Genomic DNA, 20,808 nt, shown 5'->3' on the forward strand with positions numbered 1-20,808 from the left:
TTATTACAATTATAAATAATTGTAATAATAATGATAAAGTTGCAAGTTATTGCAAATTTAATCAGTATTCTCATCTAATAAAAAGAGAAACGTAATAAACAAATTAAAGTTAACTCAATCATTTTCCAGTTTTTAATCATCATCTGAAAAATCCATTTCTTGGGACAAATTTTCAATATTTCAGAATGTGCTTAGTTTATGACGTAAAGACCGCTATCTTAATTTCTGAAAGGCACTTAGAATTATTAATTAATATTGACACGCGGACATTTATTACGGTACTGTTAACTAAACTGTACAAAAAAGGGGAAACTTTTCAATATAATGTCCATCAATATATGCCTGATAAAAGGCTTCCGTGTAAGAGGCTGCTACATGTATGCACTCCAAGTGGAGAGCTGCAGCGAATGCTCGCACGTGCCGTGAATCCGTTTACGCACGTGCTGACGGGATTTTATTAATTGTTGGGCGCAGACCGCCCATTCGCTTTGACACGTGATCCCACGATGTTCCACCTTAGGATCATATATGTCACTATTAATTATAGCACGAGCAAACACATCGATTAATCCATGTGGATAACGAACCCGTGAGAAATAATCGCCAGCTTATACTGAATTATCGTAAATTCCACCATGCTAATAATAATCGTTCTTAATCAGCGTGCTCGTTACCTGTTTCGTTGGAATATGAAATATTAAAATAATTAGAAATCTTGATGAGAATAAATATTTCAACACGGATTTTGTTTTAATAAAATCGTTAAATATTTATTACTAAACTTAATTTTCACTAAAATTAATTTTCTTAAGTAAGTTTAAGTTTATATACCTATGTCCATCATGTTGATAATTTTAATAAGTTTGAATTAAAAACACAATAATAAGTTTAACTAATTGTAATAAGAATTATACATATATTGTATATACGGATTAAAATGATGTATTAAATATAACAATTATATTCTTTTCTATACATTAATGATGAAAAAAATTAAATAATATTAATTACGAAAAATTTCATAAACATAATTATATTAAAAATATAGATTAGGAGATAATAAGCATATTCGTTTACGAGTTAATGTACGATCATGTGTTGAGAGAAATTTATGCTTTCGTATAGTCGTGCAACAACTCATCCGCGAAATGTAACAAGTCTCATCTAACATGATTAATTAATTTTAACTTTGTATTGTCTAGTTTAGCCATTCGGTAAATAAAGAAATTTATACGCGGATTTGTTTAGAATTATGATAATTAACTATTTTGCGATGTGCAATGGACGAATGGCTGCTGAGATCACTGTCTATTTATCTAATCTATTGTTGGATATATTTTTCTTCAGAGATATCTGATCGGGATGTATATGAAACTTGGTTCGTTAGTTTTCTCTCGCGTTATCTGACAAAAAAAGCAGAAAATTCAAACTGCTGTTTCGTCCTTGAATCGATCATGTTGAGTGTGATACGATGCAACGGCAGAATTTGCTTGATATTTCCATGTCGGAGCCCTGGGGATTATTATCGTGTGATACCTGATGCGACAGTAAAAAAGCTACGTATCCGCATTAATCGGGTATTATCACCGAAACCATCTCACGTATTTCGATACATATAACAGTACGACATATACCTGTGACATATTTGTTTTCGTGCATTAAACCAGACTTCGAAAAATGTATGATCAATAATGTACTTTTGTTAATTTTTTTTGAAATTTTAATATCTCTCTTGTAATAATAAAAATATTATGAAAATTAAAAAATTGATATGAAAATGAAATGAAAATTAAAAATTTGATATATCCAATCTATCTAAAAAAAATGGATGTGTGTATATGGAAAAAAATTTATAAATTAAATCAGGAAAACAATCCAGAATTTTGTAAATGCTTTTCACAATCAACAGAATGCAAAATATGACAGATAAAATAAACTGCAAAAAATATTTTTCGAAGCTTTTATATAATTATTTTGGAATACGAAATATGGCAAATAAAATAAACTGCAAAAATATTTTTCGAAGCTTTTATATATAAAAGCTGCGAAAGAAAATGCGTGCATAATTATTGCGGAACGATAAACTAGTCGTTAATTAATTTAATTTTGATACGCGTTTATGTTCGCTACGTTCACTTTTATTTCAGGGGGGCGATCAACACCGAGCGTGAAAAAACGCAAGAGTCGCACGGTGTGTAAATGGCTTCTTTTTGCTAAAACAACGCTATCCCGCATTCCTTCGATCGAGCTAACGAGGCGCTCAAGTACAATTCTCCCGGTGGCACACAGGCCGGATTATACGAACGCTTTCATCGCAACTATGCGCCATTGTGTGCATGCGTGAGCATTATATGTTACACGCAGATGCCACATTATTTCTTCGAGTTAATAAACTCGTGTCATCGGCTGCAACCTCAACGCCCTTGAGCGAATCCATAAACGCTCAGCGTTCTCATTACGAAATCGCGAATATCCAACTATGAAATGCAAATGTAGTCTACATCGCATTCTCAGACCTCGATTACCGACATCGATCATATCGGTGATCATTGCTTTCTATGCATTGCGGATTAAAGTGATTGACGGTTGATCTTGATTATCTTGGCACTAGAAAGGCCTGCGTAAGAAGGGTTCCAATGCGGAACGAATCAACCATCTGTGTGTAAATAAAATCGAGTTTTCCAATGTAACAGTAACATGGAATTTTAAAACAGTATTTGCATACGACAAAATGCATCAAAATAAAAAGTAACAGCGTGAAATCTTATACATCTGAAGATACAAAATTATTGATATATGTTTTCATATAATAAATTTCAATTTTAATTTTCCTATACTTTTATGTTAATAATCAAATAATAATATGGAAAAAATTGACAAAAAAAACAACGATATGGAAAAGATTATGTAAGCTTATGAGACATAATGCGAGAATTATATCGGACAAGAGATCGGCTCGAGAATCCGGCTTATGACAATTCATGAATAATAACGTCGCGTAAAGAGGAACTCGAGTACAGTTATATTTTCCACTCATTTCTACGCGATACAGGTAGTATACGTTTGAACGAACATATATGCACGTATGTCGGCACGCGGGTCACCCACTTCGTTTTTCATGAAGAACACGTATGTAACGTTGCCCGGACTGACCAGTTCAAGATTCCCAAAGTAGTAATAGAATAAAACCTCGGGTTGTAGCGTAACATCAGTGAAAAACATATCGAATTATCGGTAAATCTGTAATTTATTTATTCCGCGGTCTGAATGAAACGATTGGTCGAAGTCTAAAAACTTCAAATCACTTCTGCAGTGCCTAATAAATATTTCAAGGCTGCAAAATAACTAATGCTAACAAAAGTAATTCATTTGAAAATACATGTACGGAATATGAAGTTTGATGAAATGAAGTTTGAATTCCATGGTTACAGTTACTTCAACACACAATAATACGTTCTTACGATTTCATAACAATTATCTAAATGACACGCTACTAACTTACATGTGTTATTAAATTTAAACGTACATTCCTAACAATTTACCATTTCGTAACGGTGCATGACGAAATTCCGTGATATCATCTCATTCGTCTCCCGTATGCTTAGATTTAAAAATGAGCAGAGATTAGTACAAGCTACAATTTAACGATCATCAATCGATTGCTGATTCATGCCAATAACAAATCTGCGATACGGAAAGGTGCTTGACGAATTGAATCTTTTGAAATTATGCCAAGTTACATTGTTATTACACTGTTACGATTAATACGTATCGCAACAACACAGGTTCATGACCGCTCGTTTATTCGCTTAAGAGTGCAATAAAGACGGAGAAAGCGCGTTACGCATAGCTGATTATGCGGATAGGTGCGATAAAAAAATAAGATAATAAGTGCACGCAGTACACTTTGAGAGATATGTGGGTTAATCGATGATTCCAAGTGGAGCGAAAAAGTCAGGAGATGAGACGTTTCAAGATGTATTATATGACCTACGCCGGATGTCACTTAGTGTTTCATCTCCCTTTCTCTACCGTTTGGCACTGAGCCGTGCGTGTGACGTGCGTGAGAAACGCGTCTCGTATACACGGAATGATATTTCAAACACAGGTTCTTCCGGACTGCCATCGCCTTGGGCCAAATGGATTACAGACTTGGCGCCAGTGTCTCAGAGCGCCGGTTACTCTCACATTTACTTTCTAATGTTTAGCTTCCCAAAATTTGTTTTGTAAAAACATTACGTAATTTTCAATAAAAACATTCATATATTTTATTAATTTTTTCAAAAATCACGATGGACATGTATATATTTACTTCAACTTGTTAATAAATTTAATAAGCAAATAAAAATTCCATTTATCTATTTAATATAAAATATAATAAAGAATCTATTCATCTATTTAATAAAATATAAAAAAGAATTTATCTAATAAATTTAATTTAATTTAGTTTAAATTAAATTTATTTATCTAACAAATTTAATAAAAACTTAAAAAATTTAATAAAAATTGTTTGCGATGTGCAAATTAAAAAGTCTCTGTTTTTTCTTTAAATATTTCTGATAACATCTACTTTTTTAAAAGACAGTTTGCTTTTTATAAATAAATTTTTTATATATTATATTGCTAATCTATGATAAACACAAATATAGTTTTCGCAGTAAATCGTGAGAAGTCAAAACTGTACGATCGTAAAATTTTATTAACACATTATCGATCGACTTGCTATTGTTCCCAGTTAATGCATCATTAAATTTCAGCACACGCATTGGCCTTCATTCTATTTTTTTTTACGTAGTCATGTATGATAAGATTTGTTAAATAGGAGCGCTTTTAGTCACTAGAAATTTTATAATATATTGTCAAACGATAATGCATCAAATTTATGATAAAAATGATAATTAAGGCTTTTCGAAACAAGTAAGATTTCATAGAGCTAAAAACAATGTAGCGTATTTTATGAATAAGAAGCCTAATTTTTTCTCGCGCATAATCGTATCGTTTCAGGACTTTCTCGGAAAAAGTACTGTTCTCGAACTTTGTTTATTAAGTTTGTCGCAATCCATTACATTAATAGTAATAAAAAAGGCGCGGTACTTTATGGTTTCTCTCTCTAAACATGGGCGTGAACCGCACGTATTGCGTAACGCAACTATTGTATTATGCATCATGAGAAAAAGGTAACATAAGTGACATTGAGCCGCCATTTTTACGGGGACGCGAATAATCGAATGGCTCTAGGAAGGTCGTGCGAACCAGTTTATAATTGCGTCGGGTTTTGAGAACTGTTGAAGAAAATGCTATTTTCGCATGAACTAATTGCGACGCAATTAGTACAGAACAAACTCGTTAAAAATTTAAAAATTCCAACAAAAATTACGCAACAAATTGCGCAAAAATAATCGTTTACGCGGATGGTTGCTACCTCGATCACTGATACATATTTTGTCTATAATTTGCAATGAAAAAGAATTGTGTAATCCTTATATGTGGACTATTTCGTTTACTTTTATCAACAAAAAATATACGTGCGATAACTTATCGTTTTATTTGAAAGTCAATTGCAACTTTATCAATAAATTTACATCACGCAATTTTCATCGTGAAAGCCGAAAATGTTGCGAAGCAGCTTGCAACGATTTCTGCAACGTTCCAAATCGAATAAACCACTATCGTGCAACAGATGTTGCATTCAGATGAGGAGGGCCATCTTCCTTTTACTGACGATAAATCTATCGTATATTAAGTGGGTGTTACGCGTGGGGTCAAACGCGATTATTAGGCGATTACGCACTTTCGCACTGGTGGGCAGTTCCGCGCGATAAGCGAAATCACAAAGGACACAATAAAAATTGGGGACTATGTAATAAAATTGAAAACTATGCAAAGAGCACCCTTGTACCTTTGTAAACGCTGTTTAGTAACACACCCGATTAAATTCATTGATACCAATCGATCGTAAATAATTGAAACAAGCTAGGAGGACGTTCCTTTTATCTTTATTCTTTTGTAAAAAAAAATATACATAAGCGTTACAAAATAAAATTACTAAAATTTATGATATTTAAAATATTAGTAATTCTTAAAGAATTTATTCTTAAAAATGAATTTAAATATTTTTATAAATTATATAGTTTTTATATATTTTTATAAATTATATTCATATTTTATAGCTATAGTCAATGAAACTGAACTGCATCGCACAATTACTCAATAAAGAATTAATATTTTGATATTTACTTTTTACAATTAAATTTGTTTGCTAATTTCCGTTTTTAAAGAATTAATATGAGATTTAATTTTGAAACTTATTAGAATACTTAACTATCTGATACAAATTAAGTAGTTTGGTAATCCCATTTTTATTTTTGAAAACACTTAAAGTATTATGAAAAGATTGTTTCGACTATATGCGATACATCATATATCGAACAGCATCGTCGCCTTGATCATCGCGTGACTACTGATTATGATGGAAAGTTGCATCCCGGTTAGAAGAATACGGCGAACTAACAACCATAACCGCCTTGTGCCGATTTGCGCTTTTGCAATCAGATTTTAAAACTGATTTGTCGATCGCGATTCTGGACACGAACCCCGATGATATCAAAGAATACTTTGACCGGATGTAATATTGTAATCTATTGGCGAATAGTTTTCATGCGCAGATATCGATGTAATTATTATATGTCAAGATATACATTTAAAAAAAGCCGATTCGCATCAACACTGTCAAATTATTGTGTCTTTATTGATTTATTATACAAAAGGAAGAATATTTGTAAGATGTAGCGTGCTCGCAAATTTATGAATTTAATCTGTAAGATTCATTTGAAAAAAAGGCATTTTATTTATAAAAAAAATAAATCATATTGACAAATTATAATAATAAATAAAATATTTTCTTAAATACGCGGTTTTATTATCTGTAATATTTAAAAAATTTTATTGTATAATTACAAATCTAATTTAGCGTTTATGTTTGTTATACGTTTGTACAATTGATTAAAATAGTCTCAATATTATTTTAAAAATGTGTTTTTTAAAATTTTTACTTATTTCTTTGATTTAGATTCAAGATTATTGTCTTTGATTAAGATAATTTCAATATTATTTAAAAATGTGCTAATTTTTAAATTTTAAATTTTGATTTCTTCGATTTAGATTCAAAATTATTTTTCTATCTTAATTATTTTTTTCCTTTTTCCATCTTGATTATTTTTACCTGTAAGTTAAAGTAATTAATCGAAACTTTAATGGCAAAATATACCATGAATAAGATTCTATTTTCCTCTACATTCAGTTACATTTCAATCGTACGAATCTTATCATTTTTATGATCGATCGATCATAAAAAAATTCACTTAAAAGTCAAATTCCTCGGAGTACATTAAACTCAACGTCGGATGTTCAATAACAATCGTGCGCAATCATACTTTCCTTCGCGAAGTAAAGATAGCAGTTTCTAAACGATAGAACTTCATTTTGAATATTAGAATAACCGATTCTGACTTCACGAATTCGAGATCGTCGCTACAATAGTTTTTAATTTTTTAATTTTTATTTCTTCGATTTAGAGTTAAGATTATTTTCTATCTTAATTATTTTTTTCCTTTCTCTTAATTGTTTTTACCTGTAAGTTAAAGTAATTAATCGAAACTTTAATGTGCAAAGTGTACCATGAATGAGATTCTATTTTCCTCTATACTCATTTACGCTTCAATTGCAAGAGTTATTTGTATCATTGATCGATCGTCATCAAATTCCTCGGAGTACATTAAACTCAACATCATGTGTTCAACAATCATACTTTGCTTCGCGAAGTAAAGATAGCGGTTTCTAAACTTTTAGAACTTTTTTTCGAGCATCAGAATAACCGATTCTGATTCCACGGGTTCGAGATCGTCCCGGCAATAGGTGGCAACATAATGCTTCGTTCTTATTCTTGGCATGACTTCTTCGCCTTTTTCGCCGATGGTGTGCCATGTAATTGGGTTATGAGAACGGCCGTATACGTTATTACGAGCCTACCTTGATAATATTCCACGACATTATCCTGACCGTATTCCATCGGAACTTTAACAACGTTTCGTACTTTGATCGCGGTTCGACGAGGCTATTTTTCGACGCTTACCTCACTCAAAGTCTACGACGACCTTTACTCTTCTTATCAACGACTGCAATGCGCGTGCTATCTATCGTCACAAATATTTGCGTGCAATCTTCGCTAGAAAAAAAATCGAAACAGACTTGAAGTGGCTGCGAACTGGCCCGGCCTTAATGCAAGATAAATTGATCCCGATTATTATCTCAAGATACCGCGTCTTTTTGAAATAGTTAGATGAGCACAATTTTCATCGCCATTAAACTTACGGCGACTTCAATTGATCACTTTTCGTCGAACAACTCTGTCGTGTAATTATTCGATGCTCCATATACCGTTCGCTCGTCGTGCAGGATCGAAACGCGGATCGTTCAATAATAAATCGCCAATAATTTCGTTCCAGTTCCGTCAAGATGACCCAAATAACACGCTTTTCGACCATCGCGGCAATAATCGGTGACAATTATGACAGCGTGTAGGTAACGCAATGGGGGTCATTGGGCCGCGAAAGAGATTAAAAGAAAGAAAAAAGAAAAAGCGAGGAAAATGAGGGAAGATACGAGGGATAAGTACGTTTTTGGATAATGATCCACGCGCTTGAGCGTCCCGTGAACGAAACGAAAGATAATTGAAGTGGGTGCAACGTGATTAATTAATGTCCTGCACAATCGACCGGCTTTTACATCTCGCCCCGATCGTTCCTTTCGCATCGCCGTGAAACTGATTAATTAAGTAACAACTGTCCGTTGGATCATCGAACCTTCGTTGCGCCCTAAAACTGTCTGCGCCGAGACTTGGACATTGCCGTCGAGGAGAGAAAGTTTAGCCTCTCGCAAAAAGGAAAAACGCTCGCGGAACTCGGCGATTTCGTACGCAATAAATTTTCCACGACGTGAGAGAGACCGGTCGTGGACCCAACGTGTTATTATCGCGCTAAATTGTGACTCGTCGCGTAACGCAACGCTCCATAGCATAACATTTAATACGGTCATTCCCGTTTAATTGCCGCACCAAATTTCACGTAATCGCGTTTTATTAACCCGACGAAAATGCACGCTGTCTGGTCGCAGAATTTTTACTTCATTTTTTTTCACGATCATTTGAATATTATCGACTTTACCTGCAATGTAACTGCGCGAATACGGATATTAATATGTAACGAGTAATTATTGTCGACAAATTAAACACGTACTTTCACTTTATGTTATTTCTATGAAAATAGTATCGCAATTATGAAAGAATTAAAGAGAAGTGAGTACTCTCTGCGCAAATAATTAATGCATAAAAAAGAATTTACGACAAATTAATTGCAACTTCGGCTCCAATTAATTGCTGAAAAATTAAAAATGTTGAGGAAAACTGTATAGTGTCAATAACTTTGAGAAAGTTTCGAGAAATCACGCTAGTTTGCGGGTCGAGAACGGAACAAGTTTCATCAATATACGTTATCAAGGAACGGAAGCAACTTCTCGTAGGCATCAATCGTCGCGTTATCAATTGATAAGAAAAGACATCGGTACTCACTTAGTAATGGAAACTCGAGTTTCACTCTGCTAGTTCTCCTTTATTCGGCTCAGCTGGTAGTATGTATACGGCTCTAATTGCGGAACTTATTCAACAAGACGGCCCCTGCGTTCGTAAATTAATGACCACGATCGAATCGGCTCATTAAACAGCGTCGGAGAGATTCTAATTAACTAGGTGCCGGGTGTCAAGAGGAAAATAATTGCCACTATTTACGGCGCGCTGATAGTTCTCGGGCTATTCTAATTTACGCGCCACGCTTGGTAAGTCGCCAACAACTAGCTGGTTTGTGAAACACTCGAAGGAAACCTCAGCAGGCGGCGCCACGCGATTGGTCGATTGACTTACCGATCACAGAGAGAATCCTGATAATCAAATTAGAGATAACTGTTGCTGATTCCAAATAATTTTTTAAAAATTACTCCAATATGAAAGTATATCGTAAAGGAACAATATAGATTTGAAATGTTACATATTAATAAAAAATCTGTTATCGACTGAGTAGAAGGATCAGCTTTGTAGTCAGGTAGTTAGGTACCTAACTAAGCAAGTAGACAGGTGTAGGCAGGTAGATAATACAGTGATCTGTTCTCATAGTTATCAGTGCATTGCGGTGGATTTAAAGAACCGTATATGACTTAAAATTTCCCTCTTAATTTTAAAAATTCAAAAAATTATCTCTATGTCAGAGAAAATAACAGCACAATAAAATTAATAAGTCACTTTATTATAACATTCTATTATTCTCTAATTCTAAACAATGAGATGATCTAATATACTCGAGCGAAATATAAGAAAAATTGAATGCATATCTCTGACAATTTTTACAAACATTTTGAATAAAATATTCAACATGTGTTCGTGTTTTTTTTTCTAGGAAACAGTCCATGCATGTACTTAACAATTTGCACTATATAAATAAATCGCCAAACGAAATCACGATCGGTCACATTTTTTAAACAAGTATCAGCTTTATGCTGACGACGTACGTGTCATATAAATTACGTGGCACCGCCTTCGAGGAACAGTGATAATTAATGCAAACGAATGACCGGGTACATCTCATAAAGATCACCTCAAGCATACCTTGTTTCCACGAACTAACCAGCGAGAGATAAATCCGTCCAAACACGACGGAATAAAACTCTTAAATAAACATTCTATAGGTATGAATGTATAGCTAAAGTTGTCTCAATGGAAATCTTTATCGCTCCTGCCTTTTATCACCCTCTATTCCATACATTTTAAAGATGCTTTCTTTCGATCTGACCATATTAAGTCTATAGGTGCAAGACAAATAATCATTTTCGTCTCCTTCTCTTTCAGTTTCACGACTTCTTCCACGTTAGTCGTTCTCTCGGTTGGCAGATAAGTAAAAAAAAGAGAGGTGAGAGAGTTGGCAAGGGTCTTTATAACAGTTGGCCTGTCACAAAAGAATCTTTTATTATCTCGCGCTTATTGCAACCGCCTTTTGAGTCCTCGACGGAATTTCTTTCGCATCGAAGCGTGACGGGCGACTCAATGGGTCGCGAAAAAAAGTGAAATCGTCTCTTAGGAGAGCGACTCAATTCTTGGGGCTCTCCTTTTAATTCCATTAACCGCTATGGGACAATCGACGCGCGCGTTACTTACCATCGACGTGAAATAAAATTTCTCGAATTCGCGCTCGTGAAGCCGCGCTGACGTCAGATTCGTCGCTGTGTGTTGTGCGTGCTTCGACAGGACGTCCTCGCCTTTCTTGCAGAGCCACGAAAGTATCTGTAATAAAAAAAAATGTTAGAACAATATTCTTAATCTTCGTCCAGTCAAACATTAGCAACAACTTTAAAAATTTTACTGGGGAATTTTTAAAAATTTAATTAGTAAAACAACGTGTGTATTAAGTGATTAATAAACGTCAGTCTTGATAATTTTGAAAATGAAGTACATTCAAAGATATTTAGCTCACACATTCAAGACTGAATTATTTTTATTTTATTACGATTATTTTCTTCGACGTTAGTTTCGGAAATAAAAGCGATGAAATAACAAGCAGAGAAATGTAGTCGTCAGTTGATGGTTTGTATCTGCCTTTCATTCGCACTTCATTTCGCTTGCTTTGCTTCCGTATTCTTGAACAAGCCGTCGAGTAAGTCGCAGACAAAACTCAACACACATCAAATGATGTTTTAAAGCGTAACCGGTCGTGAAAAAAATTGAAGAGATTTTACATTGGACACAATAATAATTTTACACTCTTTCTCTCTCAAGAAAATTCGCAGATTTTCTTCTAATATTCGCGAAATCATATTCTATTATCTCTCTTTCCCTTAATATTTATACCATTTATGTTTGTTAACATCGAGGGGGATAGAAAAATTGGACTCTCGTGAAACGATGGGTGGACCTATCTCGAGCAACGGTTAAAACGCGAAGCCATTCTCGTGAAAACGATACGTACAGTTTCACCCGACGTGATGAGAACGTAGTGTCGGTATTTAGTACAGTTGGACAGTGAATAATCGCCGAGCATCCGAATTCGCTGGATAATTAAGGCTCTCCGGCCGGCTGTCCCCGACTTGGCAGCCGCAGGAGAGTTATTTATGGTAGTTACACGGGGATACACACATCCGTGGATTATGAAGGATATATGTGTGTCACTCCATTTCAATGTAGATATAATACGGTAAATAGCCGATCGACGACTCCCGTCGTGATTAGTCATGTCTTACGTAATTTCTCCGCAAGAGGATCCCTACCGATGCTCGCGATGTCTCTCGTTACGCAATCGTACAATCCTCATTATGACATAATCGTGATGGCAGGAATGATTCTTTGATAACGATCGAGCCATATTAAACGCGTGCTCTCGCTCAGTATTGCCACATTTTCCGTCATGCTCCAGAACCCTCAAACAAACGATGGGGAATTATTGCTCATGACGACTTAATGCTTGTTTGGTCAACATATTAATTATCTGTGCGATGATTCGAACAATATACATTTATAGCATTGAACAATTACAGAAAAAAATTACAGAATGTAATAAATTTAATATTAAAATGTCAAAATATATTCTAGATATCTATTTCTGGATTTATTTGTATGAATGGAAGAAAATGATAAGAAATCAAAGATTCGCACGAAGCAGAATATTAAAAATTTGTAATTTGCAGCCATTAAATACTATAACTAAACTTAAATATATTAAAATATTTTAGAGATAGTCGATAATTATCATTAATATTTTCTACTAGACAGAATAAAAATTGATCAATAAATAATAAATTCCATAGTATCATTTAATTTGATATACTTATCTTGTTTCTAAATTGAAGATTAGTCTCATTTACGATTTAACTCATATATGATCTCTGGCTCGATGCCACTTTGCGCTTCTTCATTGCAATAGTTTCACCTGTCACACGCATGCCATCAAAGGCCGAAGCGTGTCTCTTCGAAGGAATCTACAAGTACGATGCGTGCATCGAAAATCTTGCTGATAATTAGACCGCCTCGTGTACGTCTCGCATGATAAATGACTAATCGACACATCATGACGTACCGGCGAGCAAAAAATATGCCAGGTTAATTAACGGCAGCAGTCGCGAAGTAAAATCTATTGCTAAGGGAAGGAGGACGAGGCAGGGACGAGCAGGAAAATTGTTGACAGAAGAGAGAAGAGAGAGTGTAACAAAAGGAAACTTTACTATAAAAGGCTGTGACTAAAATTAAACTTATGGATCAAACTCTCTCTCTATGCGATAAGAACATTATCGATCTGAGAAATATTATTTAAAAAGACAATCCAATATCATTTTTTTTAATGAAAAAATCTTACAAGTTGCAGTCTTAAAAGTTCCTGTCAAGAGATAGAATAGAGTATCTGATATTCAAAGTATCTCAAGGTATTCTCGAGATTACCATCAAAATCGGATTGAATAGACTTCAGTATTTATGTTCATCATTTGTAAATATCGAGTATGGACATAAGTATACACGGTCATCGGGAAGAAAGCGACACCGCCTCTGCCGGTAGACCTCATCAAAGAGAGCACGATTGGGCTCGAGGAGAAACGGAAACCGCTTCGATCATAAGCAAACAGTGTCTTATTTGGGTCACTGGGCCGCGTTAGGTGAGCCGACGATCGAATGTCGTGCATAAGGCTCTACAACATGCCGGTCTTTCGAACGCGCGAGCCATTTGTGGGATAGTCATATAGAGGAGCGAGCAGCGATTTTCGCGTATCGACTTTGATCTTGTACGGTAGGATTTATCTCACGCGTAAATCGCACCCGGGAATCACGCACACCGCCGCGATTTCTAGGTAAATATGCGAGAAACGGACACGCGGATGTGCATTGTATAGATTAGATGTGATATTTGTGCCTTGTGCAACGTCTATTTAAACGTCATGTTTAATTTAGCCGAGCGCACGTGTCTTGTGTGACAATAATAGAGAACATACGAAAAAATTATAAAATATTATATATCCTTGCTCTAGAAAAATAAAATAATAAAAATAATAAAATAAAATAAAATTACAAAAATAATATAAGATAATAAAAAAATATGTGCGCGATAAATAACACAAAAAGAATATAAGAAATAGTTTTAGTAGAATTTAAGAGTAAAAATTTCATAAAATGATTAATGATAATTATTCTTTCGTAAAAGTTTGGTATTCTTTTACGAATGCAAATATATCAAACGAACATTGATGTTTCTGCAACTTCTCGTCTTCAAACATTGAGTTATCGATCGATGAGAGAGGCAAACGTGGGAAATGAAAGTTAAATCACGCGCTAACTAATGTACACGCTAGTGTCGGCTATATAAAAAAAAATTAGAATATATTATCATGAGGGAATTATATGCATTAAAAGTCGCCGGTATTTAACAAGCGAGCGCGTACGAATATTTCATGCCGTGATGCAACCGAAGCGTGACGCTTAACCTAATAACGAATTTTTCGAGACGCAGATTCTATCGAGAAGCGAGAGGCCACCGACACATCAATATCGATCCAAAGTAGGTATCGGTTATCGAGCAACGCGTGAGGCGCAGACGTGGGAAGTAAAAACTAAATCGCCCACGAGAGCAAAACGTGCATCTCTCGCGGCCGTTGCAAAATTATTGCCGTAAATCATCACGCTAGAGTTGCATACATCGGCATTAGCGGAGGAAATCACTCTCGACATCGTGCACGCATTCCGGAACCATAAGAAGCGAAACACGCGATGAGCACCTCGTTATTATCGCAATATATTTCTTATTTCCTTCCTTCCTTCTTTCTTTGCAAATAATATAATACTTCTTGGAACTTCTTCGAAAGTTCCTAATTTAATATAATATTTTTATTATTGTTTTTAGGGACAAAAAATACAATTATATATATAAATTCAAATAAGACTTACTTTATAAACTTGTAAAAACATCTTCAGAGACAAGCATGAGATGAATTCTCTCATATTGATACTGTGCGAACACAATTTTGCTATTGAATACAGGTCAGGTGTAAAGTGGAAGAAAGTAATCAAGCATTCACGCACTAGAGAAAGATCACTCGCACTGATTTGAATATTACCTTACGCGATTCGCATTATTACCGAGACGATCCCCAGCATAAGATGCAGCAACGCGGGATCCTATGGCGTCCCGTTAAGGGAAAAATACACGGAAACCTTCTCGATCATAAGCAGACCTTAGGTTATACGGGTCACTGGGCCGTGCTAAGTGAACGACGATCAAATACCGTAAACACGTGTGCGCACGTGTGCGTATGCATGTGTACGCGCGGCGAGAAGGTGAGTCAGGTGCGAGAGCGTGCGCAAACGAACGTTGCATCATGAGAGCCTCGTCTTCCTCCACCCTCTTCCCTCCACCTCCTCATCCTCGTCGCAACATGCAGCGATCTCACGCGCCGCGACCTCGACGTGGACCGCGTGCGTTTTATCTCGCCTCCACGCGCGCTAAGCGTGCAAACGCCTAACGGGCGATAGGTATTTAGGTTCCGTCGTGTGGCTCTCTACTGAAACGCTTCCGCGTGGTGCATCTTCTCACAGCGATCGCTTATCGCTTATGGAAAACGCGCGACGTGTTCGATTCGATAGCGCGGGCTGTGATTGTCGTTATGTGACTCCGCCGACTTACAACATTGGCCAATTACACCGATAGCGTGTGGTGTACGGTTTAGAGGAGAGAATGACGCGGACCCCAAGCAAGCGTATGTATGTATGTATGTGGGAGTGGTGACCGCTTTTGGCCCATAATATGCGCAGGAAGGCATTGAATAGGTTGATGCCTTTCGGATAAATGCGTCGTCTGTGACGTACAAGTATATCTTTTTGTATATCTTCGATATTGATTATTCGATAGGAGAACCGTTTGAACGATCGAGTAAAAGACACGTCTGTAATATTGAAGTACTTGTATAATATTCTCCGTATTGAAAGGTTTTCAATTGCATTGAGTCATCATAGTTACATATCTAAAAATATTTATAAATACATCTACCTTGATATGAAATTTATTCACCAATAAAATTAACTTTTAATATAATCTACAAGAAAAAGATTTTTTTGTTTGCAAAATATGATAATTGTATCTCTCAAAGAAATTTTAATCGAATTCGATTGAGAAATATAAACTAATTATAAAAAAGAGAAGAAGGCCAATTAGAATCTGGACGCAATAAATGGTGCGTAATAATTAATAAAATTTAATATGTTAAAATATACAATTAATCAAACGTTTCAATCCTTTGTGGATTCTTATCAGTGGTGAAAACAAAAAGACGTTAGATTAAATTGAATTGAATTTTTTTTTTTCAGGCTCTAATTGGCCCCCTTTTTATGATTAATTGTTATTCATGAACCTTATATTCTTATTTTTTTTTATTACAAAATACAAAATAATCTCAACTGAATTAAATGTAGGTAAATTACTACCCACACAACATACGTAATCGATCATATCGATAAAACGATCGTCGACTAGTCATATAAGTATCTCCGCTCTTCGCTTAATTATCTGGGCGTATGCATGCGAAAGTAAACCGAGAGCTAATTCGATCGAAAGTATCCCGAGTTTTTGCCGCGAAGCTGGTTTTATTCGGGCAGTTATGTCGGAGCGAGACACGCGCATGACTCTCGATGAAGATCTCCGTCGCAATAACGACGCACCTTCCCGAAACCTGCGTTTTACGACGCCGCCTCGTTTGAGTTTCGGGACGCGAGCCTCGTTTTATCGTCCCAGATTCGCGGCAAGCGCGGCTCGCCGCGTCGGCGAACGAAAAGAAAAGAGGACGTCGAACCAGGAACACGTTGACTTAGCTCGGAGGGCTGTCGAGACCCGAATTTTTACCCGCCATGACAGGACTATCAGCCGCGAGGAAGCGGCTCACGCTACTTTCGTGCACGACCGATCTTTGCGCACTTTGCGAATTAACACGTCGCGATCGCGATGGCGTCGAGATGTATGAGATTAGCGCGTGTCACTTTTGGCAAATTCGCAAAATAGCCGCAAACTGAGACGCTTCGACGATGAATCCGTTCGCGTACGGATTGCCAAGGGCTGCCGCTGGAATGGATCGGCGTAATTCTTGCGGCAGGTTGGCTCGATGATTCGAAGGACTCGAATCCTCAAGTTCGACGTACGGTTAATTTGAATTTTCGAGATGCCCGAGATTGATTAAAAAGCGAATGGCGCGGTCGCCGATATTCAAAAGCGGGATTAATTGAAAGTTTCGCCCTCGACAAGTAGCTCCGTAATTTATCTTCGTCCGCGTGACGCACGCGCGTATTCACGATGAATACGGCACGGATATTCGACCAAGGTGCCTCTCGACTGCAATCTAACGAGCAAAATTAACACCTAATTTCTAGTTATACATCTATAAAAGCGTTGTACGTCTATACATAATCAATTAACCCGTGAAAGTTCAGCGCGCATTAATTTATGATAGACACAAGTTTAGGTTTCAGTTAACTGGAATCAAGGATAAGACTGATGGCTTACAAATTATTAGTTATCGCCATAAAGCATAAACAACGCTAATAAATGTGTGTCGAAACACAAAGTCCATTGAAAATGATTAAGATGTGTGTAATTGATGGAGAATATCTCATTTATACATTTATATATAATTAAAGATTAATTATACGATAACATCAAACGTTTCTCGCAGTCAATCAGCAAAATCGTGAATCATAAAATGCTAATAAATTCGACGATCGTAAAACGCGCAGTGATGTAGGTACAAAACATTTCTCTTGAAATTCATCCAAGAAAGAACTTTGTAATGTCGTGGCGTCCCGCGGAGTCGGAAAGGATCGATTGTCAATAGAGAACAGAGTCGAGAGGTACCGGGTTCGTCGAGAGGGACCGTGCAGTGTCAGTTTCGACGCGCGATTTATTCGTCCGACTATTTTTCGTATTTTGACGTTGATACCATCTCTCACTCCACGGGACAAGAGGTTTGTTTCTCCGACCTGTACCGCCGAGTCCGGCCAGGATTAATGACTCTACGCCGGTGCGGGTCGCCTACGCGAGAATCCGCGATTCGCTATCATTCAAAGCTTGATTTCCGTTTCACGCGACGTATACCCTGTCAATTGAACCGTAACGTAAAATACGCGCGGATGGTTGTCGGCGCGATCGATGGTGATTGACGTGATAATTTAGATATTAAGTCGTTGCAACACCCAAGTATCGCGAATGACGAATGAAGAAAGAGATACGTAATCTAAACATATATGACATTAATAATATATAATCATTGTAATTATATTATGTGTAATATATAATACTTTTATATGCGTATCTAATTTTGTGTAAAATAAAGGACTATTTTATTAACAGAATTGTATCCCCCTTAAAAAATTGTGCGCAATTTTTCGTGGCCATAATACCTTCAAATTAATTCAAAAATTAATTAATAATAAAACCAACAATCGGATTGGTACTGAAAATTAGATGACATTAATCTATATTACTCGATTGCATTTATAAATGTTGATTTGATCAAGATATCAAATGCGTTTTATCAACGACAATGTAACAATTTCATAGTGATATTTGCCACATCACATCACATGTATCCTTAAACGGTAACTGTTAATCATTTTCCTGCGACTTGTGTCGTACTTTGACTTACAATCAGTCCTTGGGGAACTCGGAAGATCGAATCGTCCGTCGAATCAAACTCTTCGATGCCACACAGGCGCGTGCTGTCAAGGTGAACGCGAAGTTGACAGCACGCTATCAATCAGCGGGAAGATACCGGGAGATGAGATGTAGGAATATATTATATGAGATGAGATTTATCGACGAAGCTTCGATTATAAATAAAATCTAAAGCGAAGATAGCACGCGCACCAACACATACATATACATACAAGTATGATACTTTTGTCTGCTAAAGATTGATTCACCGGGGATTTAATTCTAAACGTTACGGGCGTAACATTACATGTATAAATCGCGAGAGCCAATGATTGATAGAACGTGTTCCACCAGCGATCGTGCTAGTCACTGGTCATCGGAGACAAATTGCAATACTTAATTCATGAGCCATTTGAGATTTTTGGAGACAGGAATGCGCGTACACAGTGAGATTACTTTATGCGGTCGCAATTTAAAAGGCTCCTCATCTCGATTTAAAAAGTAGGAGCCGAAATTCAAGTGGACGGTCGGTGACTGAAAGTATCGATGGCAGGGCCGTTATATGTATGTATATGTGTGTCATGCACGCAATCAACGTCTCAATGAATAATCGCACCGCCAAAGGCTGCTTTTACCATGGTCTTTCATCCTCCTTCTCGTCGCAGGAAAGATGGGAGTGCAAACGAGACTCGGCACAGTGATCTGACACGTATGACAGTGGGAACCATTTTATCGCCAATATCGATAAAGATCTAAAAAAGCCGAACAATAGATCCTAAAATATTACAGTTTGCTTTTCTATCATTTTTCTACTATAAATTATCTGTTATAAAAATAATAGTAATGACACTGAAAAAATAAAAAATATAATAAAATAAAATAAAAAATTTTATATATACCTAAATATTTAAAATAAAATACTTATTAAATCTATTATTACATTGATGAAAATATAAAATATTGAATGTATATACGTATACTAATTCGAAAACTTGTTTTAATGTATATATATAACTCGATAATTTAATTTAATTTGTTATTGATAAAAACAGATGTTATTACGAGCAAATTATGGCATTAAGTATCGATTTATGCATGCGAGAAAATAATGTTTTTATCATCATGATCATTACACACATTTACGCAAAGTGAAACGCGTAATGTGCAGTACTTAGTCGAAAACTTAATATGCTATCATAATATCGATACTTGCAAGTGTATTCATATCATATACTGCGTAACCTAGTTTAATAAAAATTCGATGACATCGCTTTCAATTTATATAAGATAAAATATGCCGAAATTTGTATCATATAAATTGGATTATCTCTGATCAAATTTACTAGGTACAAAACATAAAAAGCATAATAATTTTAATCATGTCAAAACTCATCATCGCTATAATTGCCTCAAGAATTATGCGGAGTGCTCATTATACAAAAATTTAAATGACATTCCATGTGTTACACACACATAATATGTAATATTTTCGATGGACAGGTTTGCAATCTTATTGCGGAAAAGTACGAAATTATAAATCTACTCGTATATAAATATTACTTATATATATCTTACACACACATATATAAATTTCATTAGATTTTCGATGGATTATATCCCGCGTCGCGAAAAATGTCATTCCATCGAAATCACCGTCTAACACGGCTTAATTTAATTTTAATGAATCGCTTATAAGATAACCGATAATTATACGATCGATCCATCGCGCATCGCGCGATTACATAGTTTCGATGCAGTCGGTGAGTCGTAAAGTCACGGACAAGCAAATTGATTGCAAAACGTCATACATAGTAAACAGGTCGGTCGAGGAGACGCACGACAAACGCCATTCCGATGGGGACGATGCATACGAATGCACCGCGACACGATAGTTATCGGTATCGTCGCAGGATCTCTTTACAGGTGCGCCACTGATTGGTCGTGCCACCCGATCGCGTTAAACAATAAGACGAAAGCAAGCCGGGAAGTACCTGGCATCACGAAGAAGTGCAAGCGAGGTAATGAGGATACAATTTAC

At 36.0% G+C, this 20,808-nt stretch overlaps 1 protein-coding gene across 6 annotated transcripts in view; it reads right to left on the bottom strand.

Annotated features, from left to right (window-relative positions):
• LOC145966959 (puratrophin-1) overlaps window positions 1-20,808 on the bottom strand; it is a 285,937-nt gene that overhangs the window by 35,590 nt on the left and 229,539 nt on the right. For all 6 annotated transcript variants that reach the window (XM_083091423.1, XM_083091421.1, XM_083091422.1 and 3 more), the window contains one exon: window positions 11,258-11,383. In XM_083091423.1, the coding sequence (XP_082947549.1) occupies window positions 11,258-11,383 (126 nt within the window). The remainder of the gene's footprint in view (window positions 1-11,257; window positions 11,384-20,808) is intronic.

The sequence above is a fragment of the Camponotus vicinus genome, unplaced genomic scaffold (genome assembly GCF_025532165.1).
Source record: "Camponotus vicinus isolate PSW18456_S1 unplaced genomic scaffold, iyCamVici1.0 SCAF_2, whole genome shotgun sequence".
Classification (NCBI taxonomy): Eukaryota; Metazoa; Arthropoda; class Insecta; order Hymenoptera; family Formicidae; genus Camponotus; species Camponotus vicinus.